This window comes from Coenobita brevimanus, chromosome 68 (genome assembly GCF_032717465.1).
Source record: "Coenobita brevimanus isolate Jiangsu-jjx chromosome 68, ASM3271746v2, whole genome shotgun sequence".
NCBI classification, from domain to species: Eukaryota; Metazoa; Arthropoda; class Malacostraca; order Decapoda; family Coenobitidae; genus Coenobita; species Coenobita brevimanus.
In genome coordinates, this window is record NC_137021.1 from 21717056 (window position 1) to 21732877 (window position 15822).

Below are 15822 nucleotides of genomic sequence, written 5' to 3' on the forward strand. Positions count from 1 at the left end.
GTTGATCTTGTATGAAGTATTATTGACTATCATGAATTGTTCGAGTGGTACATGTGGTTTGGGAAATTGTATGTCATCTCCACTTTCTAACTTGTATATAACTTTAGACCATATTGGAACAAGTCTTTGTGCTTTTGCGATATCATCGTAGTTTGGGATGTCTCCTTTGAGATCTAATGCCGCGACCTGAACTGTGTTCGGGTTCCTAGATAATGCGTCGGCTACTAGATTCATTTACCTTGTATGAATTTGTACATTGTAGTTTTGAACTGTACATTTCCATCTTGCTCTCCTCCCAGAGAAGAGTTTTTCTTTAAACATACCCACTAGCGGTTTATGGTCGGTGAATAAGTGTATTTCGTAACCATATACCAAATCTCGAAACTTTTGTAATGCAAAAACCACTGCAAGTGCCTCTAAGTCTGTAGTGAAATAATTTTTCTCTGCACCTTTTATTATTTTGTCTGCTGGCAAGTGCTATTGGTTGATTCTGTCCTCTTTTATCTTCTTGCATCAGTACAGCCCCTAATCCTTTAACTGATGCGTCTGTACAGATAATAAATGATTCTGTGAAATCCGGATATGCCAAACAAGGTGCATTTGTTAGTTTAATTTTTAATTTGTTAAATGCTTGTTTTTGTTTTTCTTCCCATTGGAATATAGCACCTTTTTTGAGTAGTTGGAATAGAGGAAAGGCTATATGAGAGAATTGTTGTACGAATGACCTATAGTACCCAACTAGACCTAAAAATTGTCTAACTTCGTCAGTCGTTGTGGGTTCAGGAAAGTCTCTCACTGCCTGTATTTTGTCATCAGTGGTGTGAATATCATCAGAACTTAATTTGTGGCCTAAGAAATATATTTCCTTAAAGCAAAATTTGCATTTAGAAAGCTTAATTTTTAAACCAGCATCACCAAGCTTTTGTCAGAGTAGGTCTAATTTCTATAGATGTTCTGCAATATCTTTAGTTGCGATTATAATGTCGTCAAGATAAACAAATATTTCTTGTCCTAAAATTCCGGACAGTACGTAATTCATAAGACGCTGGAATGTGCCCGGGGCTGTCCTCAGTTCCATGGGCATCCTTCTATACTGATAGTGTCCTCTATTTGTGGAAAAGGCTGTGTATTTACGTGACTCCTGTTCAACAGGAATTTGATAATAACTGCTTAGCAGATCAATCGTGGAAATACATTATTTTCTGGTCCAATATTCTGTAGGATGTCGCTTAGCAATGGCATGGGAAATCGGTCTGGGATTGTGTGATTGTTTAGTTTACGGTAATCTACTACCGCACGCATTTCTCCATTTTGTTTGGGCACGAAGAATAATGGGGCATTCCACGAGGAGACAGATGGCTCAATAATTCCAAGTTTTAACATTTCATCAACATACTGGTTTGCGAGTGTACTCTAAGATTGTGGGATCCGGTAGGCCGGTACGAAAATTGGTGGTGTATCTGGCTGCACATTAATCTTGTGATTAATCAGGTTAGTACACCCTAATTGTTCTCCGGGCAATGCTACAGTGTCCCTGTGTGTTTCCAACAGGGTTAACAAATGATTTTCTTCATCAAATTCACCTGAGTGAATTAAATTCTCTTTTATACTTTCTCTATCCGTAGATTTTATCTCACCTGTCACTTCATCTACAACTATTTCCTTCACAGGGTCGGGACATTTTTCAATATTAACTATACAAGTCCCCTTTTTCAACTGTACTTACCCATTCATGTGATTAATTATGAATAACTGAGTTTGCCCTTCGTCGTTCATCTGACATAATGCGTTTTCTACTGACAATCCCTCTACTTTACATAATTCTTCTAAGACAAGAACAGTACTATTCCATAACTTGCCCTTTATGGTAACTTTCATATAGGAGTTAGGTGGTATAACTAAATCATGTGAGATGGGAGGGAAAAACTGATAAATCAGTACCGTTACCTGGGTGTCTAGTCACATAGTGGTGTGAGTGGATATTTACACTCATCTGTTTGTGTATGTTTGCTGTGCGTGACAGAAATAAATGGAGAGAAATTGTGAATGAATAAGTGATGACGCAGCCCTGAGGGGATATTCTCCCGCATTTGGTCTGATCAGCTAGTCAGGTCAGGTGCGGGTAAGGGGATGGGTGTATTATGATGTGGCAGGGGTAAACCAGTTCTGCTGTCGGGCCCTGCTGCGGATGTCACTGATTGCATTGTGCAGTTGACCCTTGTGCGGTGTGGTGCGGTGAGGATCTGTCCGTTCTCCCCTTTGGGGCTAAGATGCGAATAAATGTGTTTGAATGGATGAGTAAATGGAGAGTGAGTCGTCCTGTCTCGGCTACCTCCCTTTCCTTGGGGGAAGCAGCCTAGGTATATAGATAGATAGACAGATAGATGTTTGTTTAAGCTTTTAATATTACCAATTCTTTTTGGTTCTATTTTACTAATCGGTGAGGGCTCTGATGGTATTTCCTCTATGTATTCATTATCAAAGTCTATTCCATTCATTTGTGTGAGTAAAGTTATTTTCTCTCTTCTCATGCATCTTAAGCCCAGTAACATATGAGCTTTAACCCGCCCCATCCCGATGTTTTCTGGGCAGTGGTATGCCCCAGTCCCGACATTTTTGGGCCTTTTTTTTTTTTTAGGCTCAAACATTCGCTTTTGGTGAGAAACATCGAAAATTCATAGAGAAATCGCTCACCTGAGGTTTAAAATACTCGATTCAGGTACGAGTACCTCCTTACCTGACTGGGTTTTCTAACAGGCTGGCACCAAAGAAAACGAGTTCTATGGGAGGGTAACTATTTTATCCACTCATAAACAGTATTTATTTATTTACTTGGTACAAATTTATATGTAGTACAAGAGTATATTGGTTTTCAAACAGTAATATAGGCATTATAAGCATTGTTTCACTCACTAACTCATCACCATTCATGACCTTTTTTTCCCACATTACCTGATCATCATTTCTGACTGTTTCTTCCTCTAATGCTATGTAAACTTTGTCCTCCACATTGTCATCGATTGGGGAATCACTCTGGCCCTGAATGTCTTTATTGGCCAGGTCACTGGTAACAGGTGAATTGCCGAGACAATGGCGTGCAGGGGGAGGGGGGGAGAGGTTATCCGGTGTAAGGCATTGTCCCTGCTTGGCATCTTGTAGAGGAATAGAGGAAGGTGTCCCGTGTATATGTGCCAAAAATCACTCGAGAAATCACTTGCGAAAATTGAAAATTGTCCAAATTAGGGACCTTGCAATGATGCCAAGTTAATTTACGTCTCCAGGATATGAGTGCACATCATGCGAGGACGTGAATTCACGTCTCCGGGACGGGGCAGGTTAATTGCTAAGTTTTCAACGATATTTAGAAAAATGCAGAGATTGGTCTTGTAGTCTCTGTGAAATTGATGTTTAACCGTATCATACCTTTTACTGATTTGTTTGCCATCTACTATATATAAGTCTAAATCAGATTCTTCCAGAAAAGTTACTTTCTTCTTATTTCTAAAAATTCTATTTATTTCTTCTTGTGTTATGAAGTTCACTGGAGAGCCTGTGTCTAAAAATAAGGAAACGTTTTGATCCTCACATACAGCTGGTATCAAGATACACTCATTTCCCAACATGCCTCCTATGTGAATTTTAGACTTGCTTTTCTTTACGTTTGTTTGTTTTTTGTTGTGACTTGGTCTTCCCCCGATTTGAACATAGACACTAATTTTTCTACTGTTTTGCAGTTACTGGTCCAGTGTCCTTGGCACCAATGATGTCCACAGTAGGGACCAAATCCTTGTGTCTTTTGTCTATCCTCTTTTGTTTTGATAAAGCATTCATTCCTTGTGTGTCCTGGTTTTGCACAATAATGACATAGAATAGTCCTATCTCCTGACTGTGATCTACGAGGTGACTTCCCATATTTAGTGGTGTCTGTGGCGCGAGATCTGCTTGGACTGTGCGGAAACCTATGAAACTGCCTGTAGCCTGATGTTTGTGATCGTACCCTTGACACGTTTGGTTGGTTGCTCTGCCTGCTTTCAGTTCGCGATCGATTTTGTTCGCTGTTTGGGGTAGTTGTAGCTGTTTTCACAGCTGATACAGTCTCAGGTACTCTCATTCTATTAGAATGTGATTGTGTTTCGATCATGCCTGCTTTGCTACACTGCATATCTACCTCGTTCATTAAGTCTAGTAAGCACATACCTGGGGTGTACGCAATCGTCTTGGCGATCTTAAGGGTCCAATCAGGTAATTTACACAAGGCAGCTACATAACCAATGATGTCCACGACGAGGTCTGGGGACATCTTTCCATCTCCTGTTATCCAGTTTGAGTTTTCTAAGGTAGCTAATAATGTTCTTTTGATCGTGGAGACATCAGCAGTTATTTCACTGAGCACATGATTTGTAGTGTGCTCCCTTACAAGATCTACAATCTTATGTAATTCTGGGATTATACCTGGCAAGAAGTTCATACCTCCAGAAAATTTCTTCCAAAATTCAGTTTTAAATTCATCATATGTCTTAGCTCTGAGGAGCTTATCTGACCTTAGTAAGTTTCCTGCTGGACATCTTTCCTGAATCCAAGAGGAAAAAATAGCAATTTTCTCTTGTTCATCTTTAATATGCCTCCTAATGAAGATCTGTTCGCACTGATTGACCAATGAAATTATGTCAATGCGATCTTTTTCTGTGCCAGAGAATTTCGGGACAGTTTTATCCTCATGATAAACGAATATCTGAGTTTGATTTGTGGTATTCATTTTCACTGGTTGCTCTGTTAATTTAACTTGGACTTGTTTATCATTGTGTGAAGGAATAGTGGAAAAGATTATTCCTGAATGATGAACTATATCAAGTATATTTTCATAGGTATGCAAGGCAGAGACTAAGTCCTCACTCGCTACATCAGAGGGGGTTTGCCACTCATCATCTAGAACTGACGTATTTGTTTCTTTATCTTTAGTTTGTGGTAAATTTTGTACAATGGGTGGTTGCCCTGGTGCTCTCCTAAGTGTGTATCCGCATTGGGCGCTAACTGTGTATCATCTGGTATTAACACAGGTGGAGGCGAAAATATTCCTGTCATATCACTTAGCTAAAACGAATTCATGTTGCTAAGGTATGGTGTTATGAAATACGTCTTTTGTTTATGTCCTAACTAAATAGATGAGTAAATGACTTGTAATAAATGATACATAGTGAGTGTATAAATGTATATATAAAAATAAGTAAAGGAGTTGATTGTACCTAATTTAAGCACTGATAAGAAATGAGTAAATATAATTACACCCACTTGATACAGATCAGAGAGGCGTGTCGAAGCAACTGTCGATCTCAGAAGACTATATATGTATGTTGCTAGCTATTATGTATTAAGACATTTTAGAGTCCTGACAGCAGTTTTGGGGATAAATGAATTTTGATAAGCAGAGGTTCTGCATCGCGGGGGAGAGAGTGTGAGTTCATGGGCTCCCCAAGCTGCCCGAGTATTTCGGGAGAAAATGTGATGGGGAGGCACAATTGAAGCCAGTTCGCCAGAGCACTTACGGTAAAAATATCGATAAAATAATGCTAAAGAAGCAACATCTCTACGTACTGATAATGGAAGAAGGTCCTGTGTAATGGCAGGATTATTGATTAATCTAATGGCTTTATTTTGAATTTTGTCCAAATGCCTCAACACAACCGCTCCACATCCACTCCACAGTGGTGAACAGTTTTCGATCTGAGAACACACAACTAATGTATAATGTGTCCATCAGCTCGTCAGTGAAGAATTCACGAACTCTGTACATAAGTTCCAATTTTTTGAAAGCATTTTTAGCAAGGGATTTAACATAAGCTGTCCAGCTTAGGTTGAGGTTTAGAGTAACACCTAGGATATCAGTTGTAGTGGTTATGGGAATATTGACATCATTTAAAATTATATGAGAGTCTGAGTGATTCTTTCTGTTGGAGAAATTAATGTTTTTAGTTTTCTAAGCATTAAATGAGACCAGATTTGTTTGTCCCCATTGACTAATTTTAGAAAGGTCCTTGTTCAGAGAAATTGCTGTGTTTATTTGGGAATTAATAACATCAAATTGTATAGAGGATGTACTAAATGTGAAAGAACTATGAAGGGTCGAGTCATCAGCATAAGAGTGTATTGGGTTGTGACAGATAGGAGGTCATTTATATGAATGAGAAATGGGGTTGGCACCAAAACTGATCCCAGAGGTACGCCAGCATTTATAGAATGAAACTGATAATATATTCCATCTATCATGACCCGTATTATTCTATCATGAGGGTAAGAAGAAATTAGAGGAACCAGTGATGCAAGGCCATAATGTGACATCGTAGACAATAAGGCCCGGTGCCATACTCAATCAAATGCTTTTGATATATCAAGTGCAATTGTGTGTGTTTCACCGTGTTGGTCTATTGTTTTGTTAATCTGATGGGTAAGAAGGCAAAGAATGTCTACAGTTGAACGTTCTTGTCTAAATCCATACTGCCGATCATTGATTAATTTATTGATTTTTAGATGCTTGATTATGTGTTCGTTAATTAGTGTCTCAAAAACTATACTGAGAAAGGAAGTTATTGCAACTGGTCTATAGTTTGATCAGAAGTTACCCACTTTTTAGGAACAGGATAGATATTTGCTTCTTTCCAAGAGGCTGGAAAACTTGAGGTACGGATGCATGAGCGGAAAATTTTTTGCCAATTCAGAAGACAACACTGAGGAGCAATTTTTAAGTAGTTCTGAAGGAATTTCATCTGGACCAGAAGTTTTGTCTGCTGAGAGATTCTGTAGTACAGCTTGTACGTATCTGGTGTGAATCATGAAAGAAGGTATTTGAGGGGAATCAAAATCAAGTACAGGAATATTGTGATTTTATTATTTAGGGTTGAGTTTGTTGATAAAATGTCAAGAAAAAGTTTTGGCTTTTCCACGTGGGTCACTTACTAGATTTCCATCGGGGGACTGTAAAGGTGGAGTGGAAGAGGTGTTAGTGAAGTTAGTTTTGAATGAATTAAAGGTTGACCAGAATATTTTGTTATCATTTAGTAGTATGTTAGCCTGTCTATGTAGAAAGTTTGATTTAGAAAGATTGATAATAGTTTTGGCAAGGTTTCTAATATTTCTATAATAGTTAAAGGCTTCTTTGGTTTTGGTCCTTGTTTATATAAGAGTTATAGGCTATTGTCTTATGTTCTGTTACTCTAGCACAATTGTGGTCAAACCATTGAGGAGAATTACATCTTTTTCTGTAACTCTAATGGGGAATGAATGTTTCCATGCCGACTTAAATGAAATCCTGTATGTGGCCCAGTGTGGAATTTGCATCTTGGGAGAAAAAGGAGGTCCAAGGAACATCCATGAAAAAATTATGGAGTCCCTCCCAGTCTGCTCTGTCGTAGTGCCATTTAGTTACCACGACAGGTTCAGAGCAGGAGGGTGCGGTAGGTGTTAAACTGGTGGCTTGAATCAGACAATGATCCGAGGATCAGAGGGGGGACTTCACTTCGACATTATAATTATCTGAATTGGTTGTTAGAAATAAGTCCAATAGGTGGGGATTTTGATCGGGGTTGTCTGGTACACGAGTGAGTTGACTGGCCAACTGAGTGAGATTAAATGAGTCTGCAAATAGCTCACATTTAAGACCAGAGTCATCAGTTCTGGCTGAATAAGTAAGCCATTCAACATTATGGACATTAAAATCACCCAGAATAGTAATTTCTGATGCAGTATTAATGTTGAGAACACTTTGTTGTGAAGACAGAGAGTCAAATAAACTCGGCTGTGGAGGAGCATACTGTCAAGACTGCTCAGCATTGCAGTAATGGTTGATCTCCACAACTACTGGTCGCATATTTACTTAGAGATAAACATGGTGTCCGCTTCCCAGACAACGTAGTATTCATGGTGAGGGTTTTTGTGAAGAGCACCCTAGTCGTCAGAAAAAGCAAATCCCCATGACAGGGCTGGTTTTCCTGTGCCACACAACTCTCCCAGCTTATAATTATATGTTTGCTGTGTATGCAATGGTGGCTGTTGAGATTAGGTTCTGATTACTAAGGACAGCTTGTTGTGTCTGGACTCTGGGGCTGCCGTCAGTTCCAAGAATTCAAGAACCGATGTTGCTACTTGCCACTTGTATCACAACGAATGTTATGATCGTATGATTGGCGTACCTTTAAAAACAAATGTATCAAACCTGTTTTTGTGCATTATATTTAAAAACCAAATTGAGAGCTCTAAATTAATACACTGTTTAATAATATTATATTCTGTTGTTCCTCGTTTATGTAAAAGAGTCTGGCAAACATCTCTCACTAAACGATAGAGATTTTATACCAATATGGTTGACTGAGTCATCCCCTTGTAATTACTGTCACAGTCATTTACTTGCATCATCTCCCAGCAACACCTCCACCTCTTATTTCTTTTGGTTATCACCCAGCAATATTTCTCAGTGTTAGTTCCATGTGTTATCTCCCAGAAGCGCTTCTCATTGTTATTTCCCCTGCCTTAATTTTCATCAACACATCTCACTGTTCCCTGTACTTTCTCAGCGATATTTTGTATTATTACTTCTTGGTGGCATTTACTACCAACACCTCTCACTATTATTTCCCAGTGATATCTTTCAGAAGCAACTCTTACTGTTATTTCCCTGTGTCATTTCCTAACAACACCTCTCACTGTTAATTCCCAGTGTTGTACTTCAGCCACACCTTTTTAGGCTACTGTTATTTCTCTGTCATTTCTCAATGACATGTCTCACTGTTATTTCCCATTGTTGCCCCTCAGCCACATCTCTTACTATTATTTCCCTGGGTTGTTCTCATATCTCATCTCTAAGCTATACCTCTCACTGTTCTATAAGTTCCCCGTGTTCTCGTTCACTATATCAGTTTACATTATCCTCTTGTCTCCCAGCAGCGCCATCATTCAGCATTATTTCTCAGAGCCATATCTGAAGATTCACTAGAAAGCTGGTCTGATCATGAGTGTGGTGTTCATAAGCGAGTAGTGGTAGCCATGCCAGGGGTGCCAGTTGATGCCCTCAGCATACGCCTCGTGCTGGCCCTCGTGCTGGTATCCATTAAGGTTGGAAAGGTGGCAGGCTGCATACCACCATCCACCGCGGTATCTGTTGCAGGAGAGCAAATTTAGTGTTGTTCTTGCTTATATTTCTATTTCCTTCTTTCTCTCCTTCTTTATTATTATTTTTTATTATATTGTTATTACTTATCATCGGTATTATTATTATTACACAGGTATATATTGATATTATTATTTTGATTATTTCATGTGATTTTTAAAAATACTTTGATGCTGAATCGGGAAAACATGACATGCATTTTTCTCCACCATGTAACTTTTTTTCCCCCCTACAAAAAGCCATTTTTTGTGTTTTTCTGTTGTAGTTTTTTTTTTTTTTCACTTCACACACTATATTTACTTATATATGGATATGTTATTACAGTGATAATATGTTTGAATTCAGTATTTTCAAACACTGAAATCCGTGTTTAAAACAACACGTTCATTTGATAAGCCAGAATATAGCTGGAACACAACACAGTGATGAGTCACACCAGTACTGGAGTAAAACAAATGTATCTCAGTGTGCCCAGGTTGACTAGTGCGCTTGTAAATTACTTTCAGTTGAGTTTTTTTTTTTTTTAATAACTGATATTTATTGAAAATTGTGTTGTTTTACTGAAGGAGTGGTCATATTTACGGACTTTTATTTTCTTTACAGATAAATTAAAATTTATTTGTACTGTTAACGATCATAATCATGGCGTCCAGAAGTTGCGTGCATAGTCTTGAGTAACATTTGTGGAAAATTTATGGTGAAATAAACAGAGACTGAACACAACAGATATTTTTATCTTATTGCGCCTACTCTGGAATAAAAATTGTTGACCAGGAAAAAAAGGTGGACCCCTCACAGTGTCCGCTCCGTTTGTGTTAAGAAACTAAGACAATAGACAAAAGGAAAAAGAAGACTTCTGCTTTTGGTATTCATAAAATATGGAGGGAACCCAAAAATCGTAGTAACACTTATTTTTGTTCTTGCATAATGCAAGGATACAACAAAAAGGATCAGAAAGAATTTATTTATGCTAATCATCCATCAGCAAAAATACCAGAACCATATGGACCTGGTCTTCCAATCCCAACTCCACTTGATGGTCTTGATTATGTAGAAACTCACTCAGAGGAAGAAAGTGCTGCAGTAGATGATAAAGATTTTGTCCCAGTATGTTCAAGCAGTGAGCCACAACCATTCTCTTAGAATGAACTTAATGATTTAATAAGAGATCTCAGTCTCCCCAGAGATGCTACAGAACTCTTGGGGTCCTGAGTAAAAGATAAAAACTTATTACATCTAGACACAACTTTCTCTTGGTACCGATATAGAGAAAAAAATTTGCACCATATTTCAAGAAAATGGACCCTACGTTTTATTACACTGATGTAAGTGGCCCAGTGCAGAAACTTAGCAGAGATTATAATACAGAAGAATGATGACTATTTATAGATTCATTTAAAAGAAATCTGAAAGGGGCACCTCCTCATAATAGTAATAAATATGCATCAATACCTGTTGCTCATATTTTGCATATAAAAGAAACGTACCCAAATTTGGCAAATCTTCTCGAGAAAATCAGCTACAGTGAACAGCATTGGTTCATATGTGGGGATTTAAAAGTTCTGTGTATCTTAATGGGTCAGCTGTCAGGGTATACAAAATTCCAATATTTTCTCTGTGATTGGGACAGCAGAGCCAAGGATTTACACTGGGTTAAGAAGGGATGGACAAATAGAAAAAAAAAAAAACTACAGTTTGGTGCCAAAAACATAATCAGACCTAGCTTGATGAAACTAGATAAAGTGCTGCTTCCACCGCTACATAATAAGCTTGGATAAATGAAGCAATTTGTCAAAGCCCTAGCAAAAGCTGAAGCCTGTTTTTTGTATTTGCCAAAAGATTCCAGGTTTGTCTAAAGCTAAACTGAAAGAGGATGTATTTACTGGACCTGACATGAAAACATTGATTTCTGATGCAGAACTGGATGGTGTGATAAACGACCTGGAATGAGAGGCTTGGAGATCATTCAAAGAACGAATTTCTAAGTTTTTAGGTAAAAATAAGGATCCAAATTACAATGAAAGTGAGAGAAATTTGTTGATCAAGTTTAGGGAGTTAGGTTGCAACATGAGTCTAAAAGTCCACTTTTTTAAAATTAGCATTTGAACTTTTTCCACGAAATTCTTGGTGCGGTGAATGAAGAACAGGATGAAATATTCCGTCAAGAGAAGGACATAGAAAGAAGATACCAGGGACGATGGGATGTCAGTATGGTGGTGGACTACTGCTGGATGGTTCATAGGGACACACAAGAAAAAGTACTCAAATGACTGGCCACCCAACAAAGTTTTAGATTTTAAAAAATGAGAAGTTAAAGACGAGAGAAGTTATTTGTGAGTCATGGAATATATGGTGGTGTTTCCATAATGTATATGTTTAGAAAATTACATTGACTTAATATTCTCATTTTCAGTTAATTTAGAACAATGTTGTATACATCGATTGAACTTTATAATAGGCTATAATTTAATTTTGTTTTAATTTTGTATTAAAATGTGATGTCATGGAAACATTTCAGATGTATTTTTTTTTTATTATGTTCATCAGTGCAATAAAAACAACTACTCAGAATTCAGAAAATTTGTAATGGCTGTAATTTTTCAAACCTGTATTATTATTATTATTATTATTATTATTATTATTATTATTTTTGCCTCAGCCATGGAGGTTATGTTTTACCCCCTGTTAGTATGTTTGTCTCTGTTTGTTGGTCTTATCAATATTACTCAAAAAGTTATGAACGGATTTTGATTAAATTTTGTGGGACGTTGGGCCATGGTCCAAGGAAGAAATGGTTATATTTTGGGCTGGATCCGGAGTATCCTTCACAATATCTCCACAAGTTCTCAATGAATCTCAATGAAAGTTGGAAAGGTGGGCCATGGACAAAGAATGTTTTTTTTTTTTTTTTTTTTTTGGGGGGGGGGGGATCCTGATACAAATTCGAATCCTATACCCATGGATTCGGATCCGGGATTACTGAAAAGTTATGAACGGATTTTGATGAAATTATGTGGAAAGGTGGGCCATGGGCCAAGGAAAAAATGATTAAATTTGGGGGTGGACCCGGATCCGTATCTGGAGTATCCCACCCAATACCTCCAAAAGTTCGCTATGTATTTTGATAAGCTTTTGTGAAAAGGTGGATCATGGACCAAGAGAGAATTGATAATTTTGTGGGGCGGATCCGGATTCGGATCCTACTGTATATCCATGAATCTTTCTTTTTTCTTTTTTTTGGCCTATCAACCATTGGGGCCAAAGCTCCTGGTCATTAAGGCCATATATATATATATATATATATATATATATATATATATATATATATATATATATATATATATATATATATATATATATATACCTACATACACACACACACTCACTTCCATGCATATATACAGACACTTTCATGCACACGTACATATATAATAATTTTTTTTTTATTCATTTTTTTGTCTTTTACCCCCTGTGGCGGGGGGGACACAATCTGGCCGCACTATGGGGTGGTACTACTACTCTGCGGCCAGGTTGTGTTAGGAAGAATACTGCCACCGTATTCCCTGCGTGTCGTAAAAGGCGACTAAAAGGGGTGGGGTGAGGGGACTAGGGACCCCCTCCCCAGGCCAGAGAAAGGGATGGGGGATTGAGTTATCCCCGTACCCTGAAGACTGGGTCTATGAATGTGCGTGGATGCAGTACGACTGAGGCTAAAAGGGAGGAGATTGGGAGAATGTTTGTGAGAAGAAAGTTGGATGTGTTAGCTTTGAGTGATACGAAAATGAAAGGGAAGGGTGAGTCTATGTTTGGAAGTGTGAATGGAAGATTGTCAGGTGTTGTTAGAGGAAGAGCAAGAGAAGGTGTGGCCTTTTTAGTGGGTCCGGAAGTACAGTAGTATGTGACTGAATGGAAGGAAGTGTCATCGAGACTGGTGTGGGTGAAAGCGAAATTTGAACGTGAGTTGTGGGTGTTTGTGAGTTCATATGGGCCTGGTAGTGAAAATGATGAAGAAGAAAGAGAGTCCTTCTGGAATGATGTTGATGAGTGTCTACAGAGTATTGTAGCGAATGTGAATGTGGTAATGATGGGAGATCTGAATCCTTGAGTGGGAAATGTAGCAGTTGAAGGTGTAGTTGGTATGCATGGTGTGCCTGGAAGAAATGAAAATGGGGAACGAATGATAGGGATGTGTGTTGAGCGAGAGATGGTGATTAGAAATACGCTGTTCGAGAAGAAAGATATTTACAAGTATACATGGGTGAGACAGAAGGGTGGAATGATTGTGGATAAAGCATTGATGGACTATGCAGTTGTGTCTAGGAATGTAATAGGACGATTGTTGGATGTGAGGGTTCTGAGAGGGGAGGGTGGAGGTATGTCTGACCACTATCTGGTGGAGGGAAAGTTAAGAGTAGGTAAGAGATGGGTGAGAGCTAGGAGGGTTAGGTGTGGCAGGGAGGTTTTGAAAGTGAGTGAGTTGGATAAAAGCGAAAAAATGATAGAGTATCAGGAGAAATTGAAAGATGAGTGGAATGCAGTGAAAGATCAGGAAAATGGCAGTGTGGAGGAGGAATGGCAGTTGTTTAAGAGTGCTGTGGTGGGGCATGCAGAAGAGGTGTGTGGTGTGAGACGTGTGGGTGGTGGTGTAAGAAAAGGAAGTAAATGGTGGTGCGAGGAAATAAGTATGGCTGTGGCTGAGAAGAGTCGTGCATATGAAGTGTGACTGCAGAGGAAGGATGTTTCATATGAGAGATATAAGGAAAAGAGGAATAGGACGAGAAGGGCTCTGCGTGATGCTAAAGTGGCAGTAGATGAAAGGTGGGGTAGACGACTGACTGAGAATTTTCAACAGAATAAGAAAATGTTCTAGAAGGAGGTGAAAAGGGTGTGAAAGGGAGAGCCTGGGAAGGAAGAGTGACTAAAAGCAGAGGATGGAAGGATGTTAACTGAGATGGATGCAGTAAGGAAGAGATGGGCAGAGTATTTTGAAATATTGTTAAATGTAGAGGAGGAAATGGTGGCTGAGATTGTGACGGATGGAAGGGTGCATGGAATATATGTGTTGGGAGAGTTGAATGATTCTTTGATCATGGAGGAGGAAGTCGAGAAGGCAGTAAAGGAGATGAAAACAGGGAAAGCTACAGGTATGGACTGGTGTGCTGTGGAATGCCTGAAGGGTGGTGGAGTGACTATTGTTGACTGGTTATTAAAATTGTTGAATGTGTGCTTTGTGAAAGGTATGGTGCTAATTGACTGGGCAAATACTTGTTTGGTCCTGTTGTATAAAGGCAAGGGTGATAAGTATGAATTTACTAGCTTCAGGGGTATAAGTCTGTTGGGTGTTGTAGGTAAGGTGTATGGTAGTGTGTTAATTATGAGCCTTAGAGAGGGTACAGAGAGAGTGATTGGTGATGAGCAGTGTGGCTTTAGGAACGGGAGGAGATGCGTGGATCAGGTGTTTGCTGTGAGACAAGTGTGTGAAAAGTATTTAACGAAAGGCAAGGATGAGTTTTAGGCATTCATGGATTTAAAGAAAGTGTATGATAGAATTGATAGGGAGGCTTTGTGGACTGTTTTAAGATTGTATGGACTTGATGGTAGGTTACTAAAAGGGGTGAAAAGTTTTTATGTAAATAACAGAGCGTGTGTAAGAGTGGGAAATGCTGTGACTGATTGGTTTCACCAAAGAGTGGGGCTGCAACAGGGATGTGTGATGTCGCCTTGGTTGTTTAATACTTATATGGATGGTGTTGTAAGGGAGGTGAATGCAAGAGTGTTAGGTGGAGGTCTGAGTCTGGTGAATGTTGATGGTGGAGAGTGGAATCAGAAGCAGCTGCTATTGGCAGATGATTCTGCACTGGTGGCTGATTGAGAGGAGAGATTGAGACAGCTGGTAGAGGAGTTTGGAAGGGTGTGTGAAAGGAGGAAATTGAAAGTAAATGAGAATAAGAGTAAAGTGATGAAGTGTACGAGGTTGGTAGATGGTAGGAGGATAAATATAGTTTTGAAGAGTGAGTTGCTTGAGGAGGTAGAGTGTTTTAAATATTTAGGGTCACATGTTGCTGTGGATGGAAGAATAGATGCAGAAGTGAAGTTTAGAATGAATGAAGTAGGTAAGGTGCTGGGAGGAATGAAAAAAGTGTTTACATATCGTTCGCTTAGAATGGATGTAAAGAGGAGGCTGTATAAGGATGTTGTGGTACCAACTGCATTATATGGGGCTGAAACATGGAATATGGGTGTAGCAGAGAGGGAAAGTTTGAATGTAATGGAGATGAGGTGTCTGAGGAGTATGTGTGGAGTGACGCGTATGGATCGAGTGAGAAATTATGAAATGTGAAGGAGACCTGGAGTTGTTCGGGAGATGGCTGGTAGAGTTGAGCAGAGGGTGTTGCGATGGTCTGGGCATATGGAGAGAATGGAAAATGAGCGATTGGTGAAAAAGATATCTAGATCTGATGTGAGAGATGTAAGGCTGAGAGGGAGACCGCAAATAGGATGGATGGACAGTGTGAAGAGAGCGCTGGATGTGAGAGGGATGTCGGTTGAGCAAGGAAGAGTGGCTGTGCATGACTGAATAAATGATGACGCAGCCCTGAGGGGATATTCTCCCGCATTTGGTTTGATCAGCTAGTCAGGTCAGGTGCTGGTAAGGGGATTGGTCT

At 39.1% G+C, this 15822-nt stretch overlaps 1 protein-coding gene across 1 annotated transcript in view; it reads right to left on the minus strand.

Annotated features, from left to right (window-relative positions):
* Positions 1 to 8926: 8926 nt before the first annotated feature.
* The window catches only part of LOC145405858 (microfibril-associated glycoprotein 4-like), a 231657-nt gene continuing 224761 nt past the window's right edge, over positions 8927 to 15822 (minus strand). Inside the window, exon 4 of the mRNA XM_080277113.1 lies at positions 8927 to 9145. Within this exon, the coding sequence (XP_080133239.1) occupies positions 8980 to 9145 (166 nt within the window). The 3' untranslated portion in view covers positions 8927 to 8979. The remainder of the gene's footprint in view (positions 9146 to 15822) is intronic.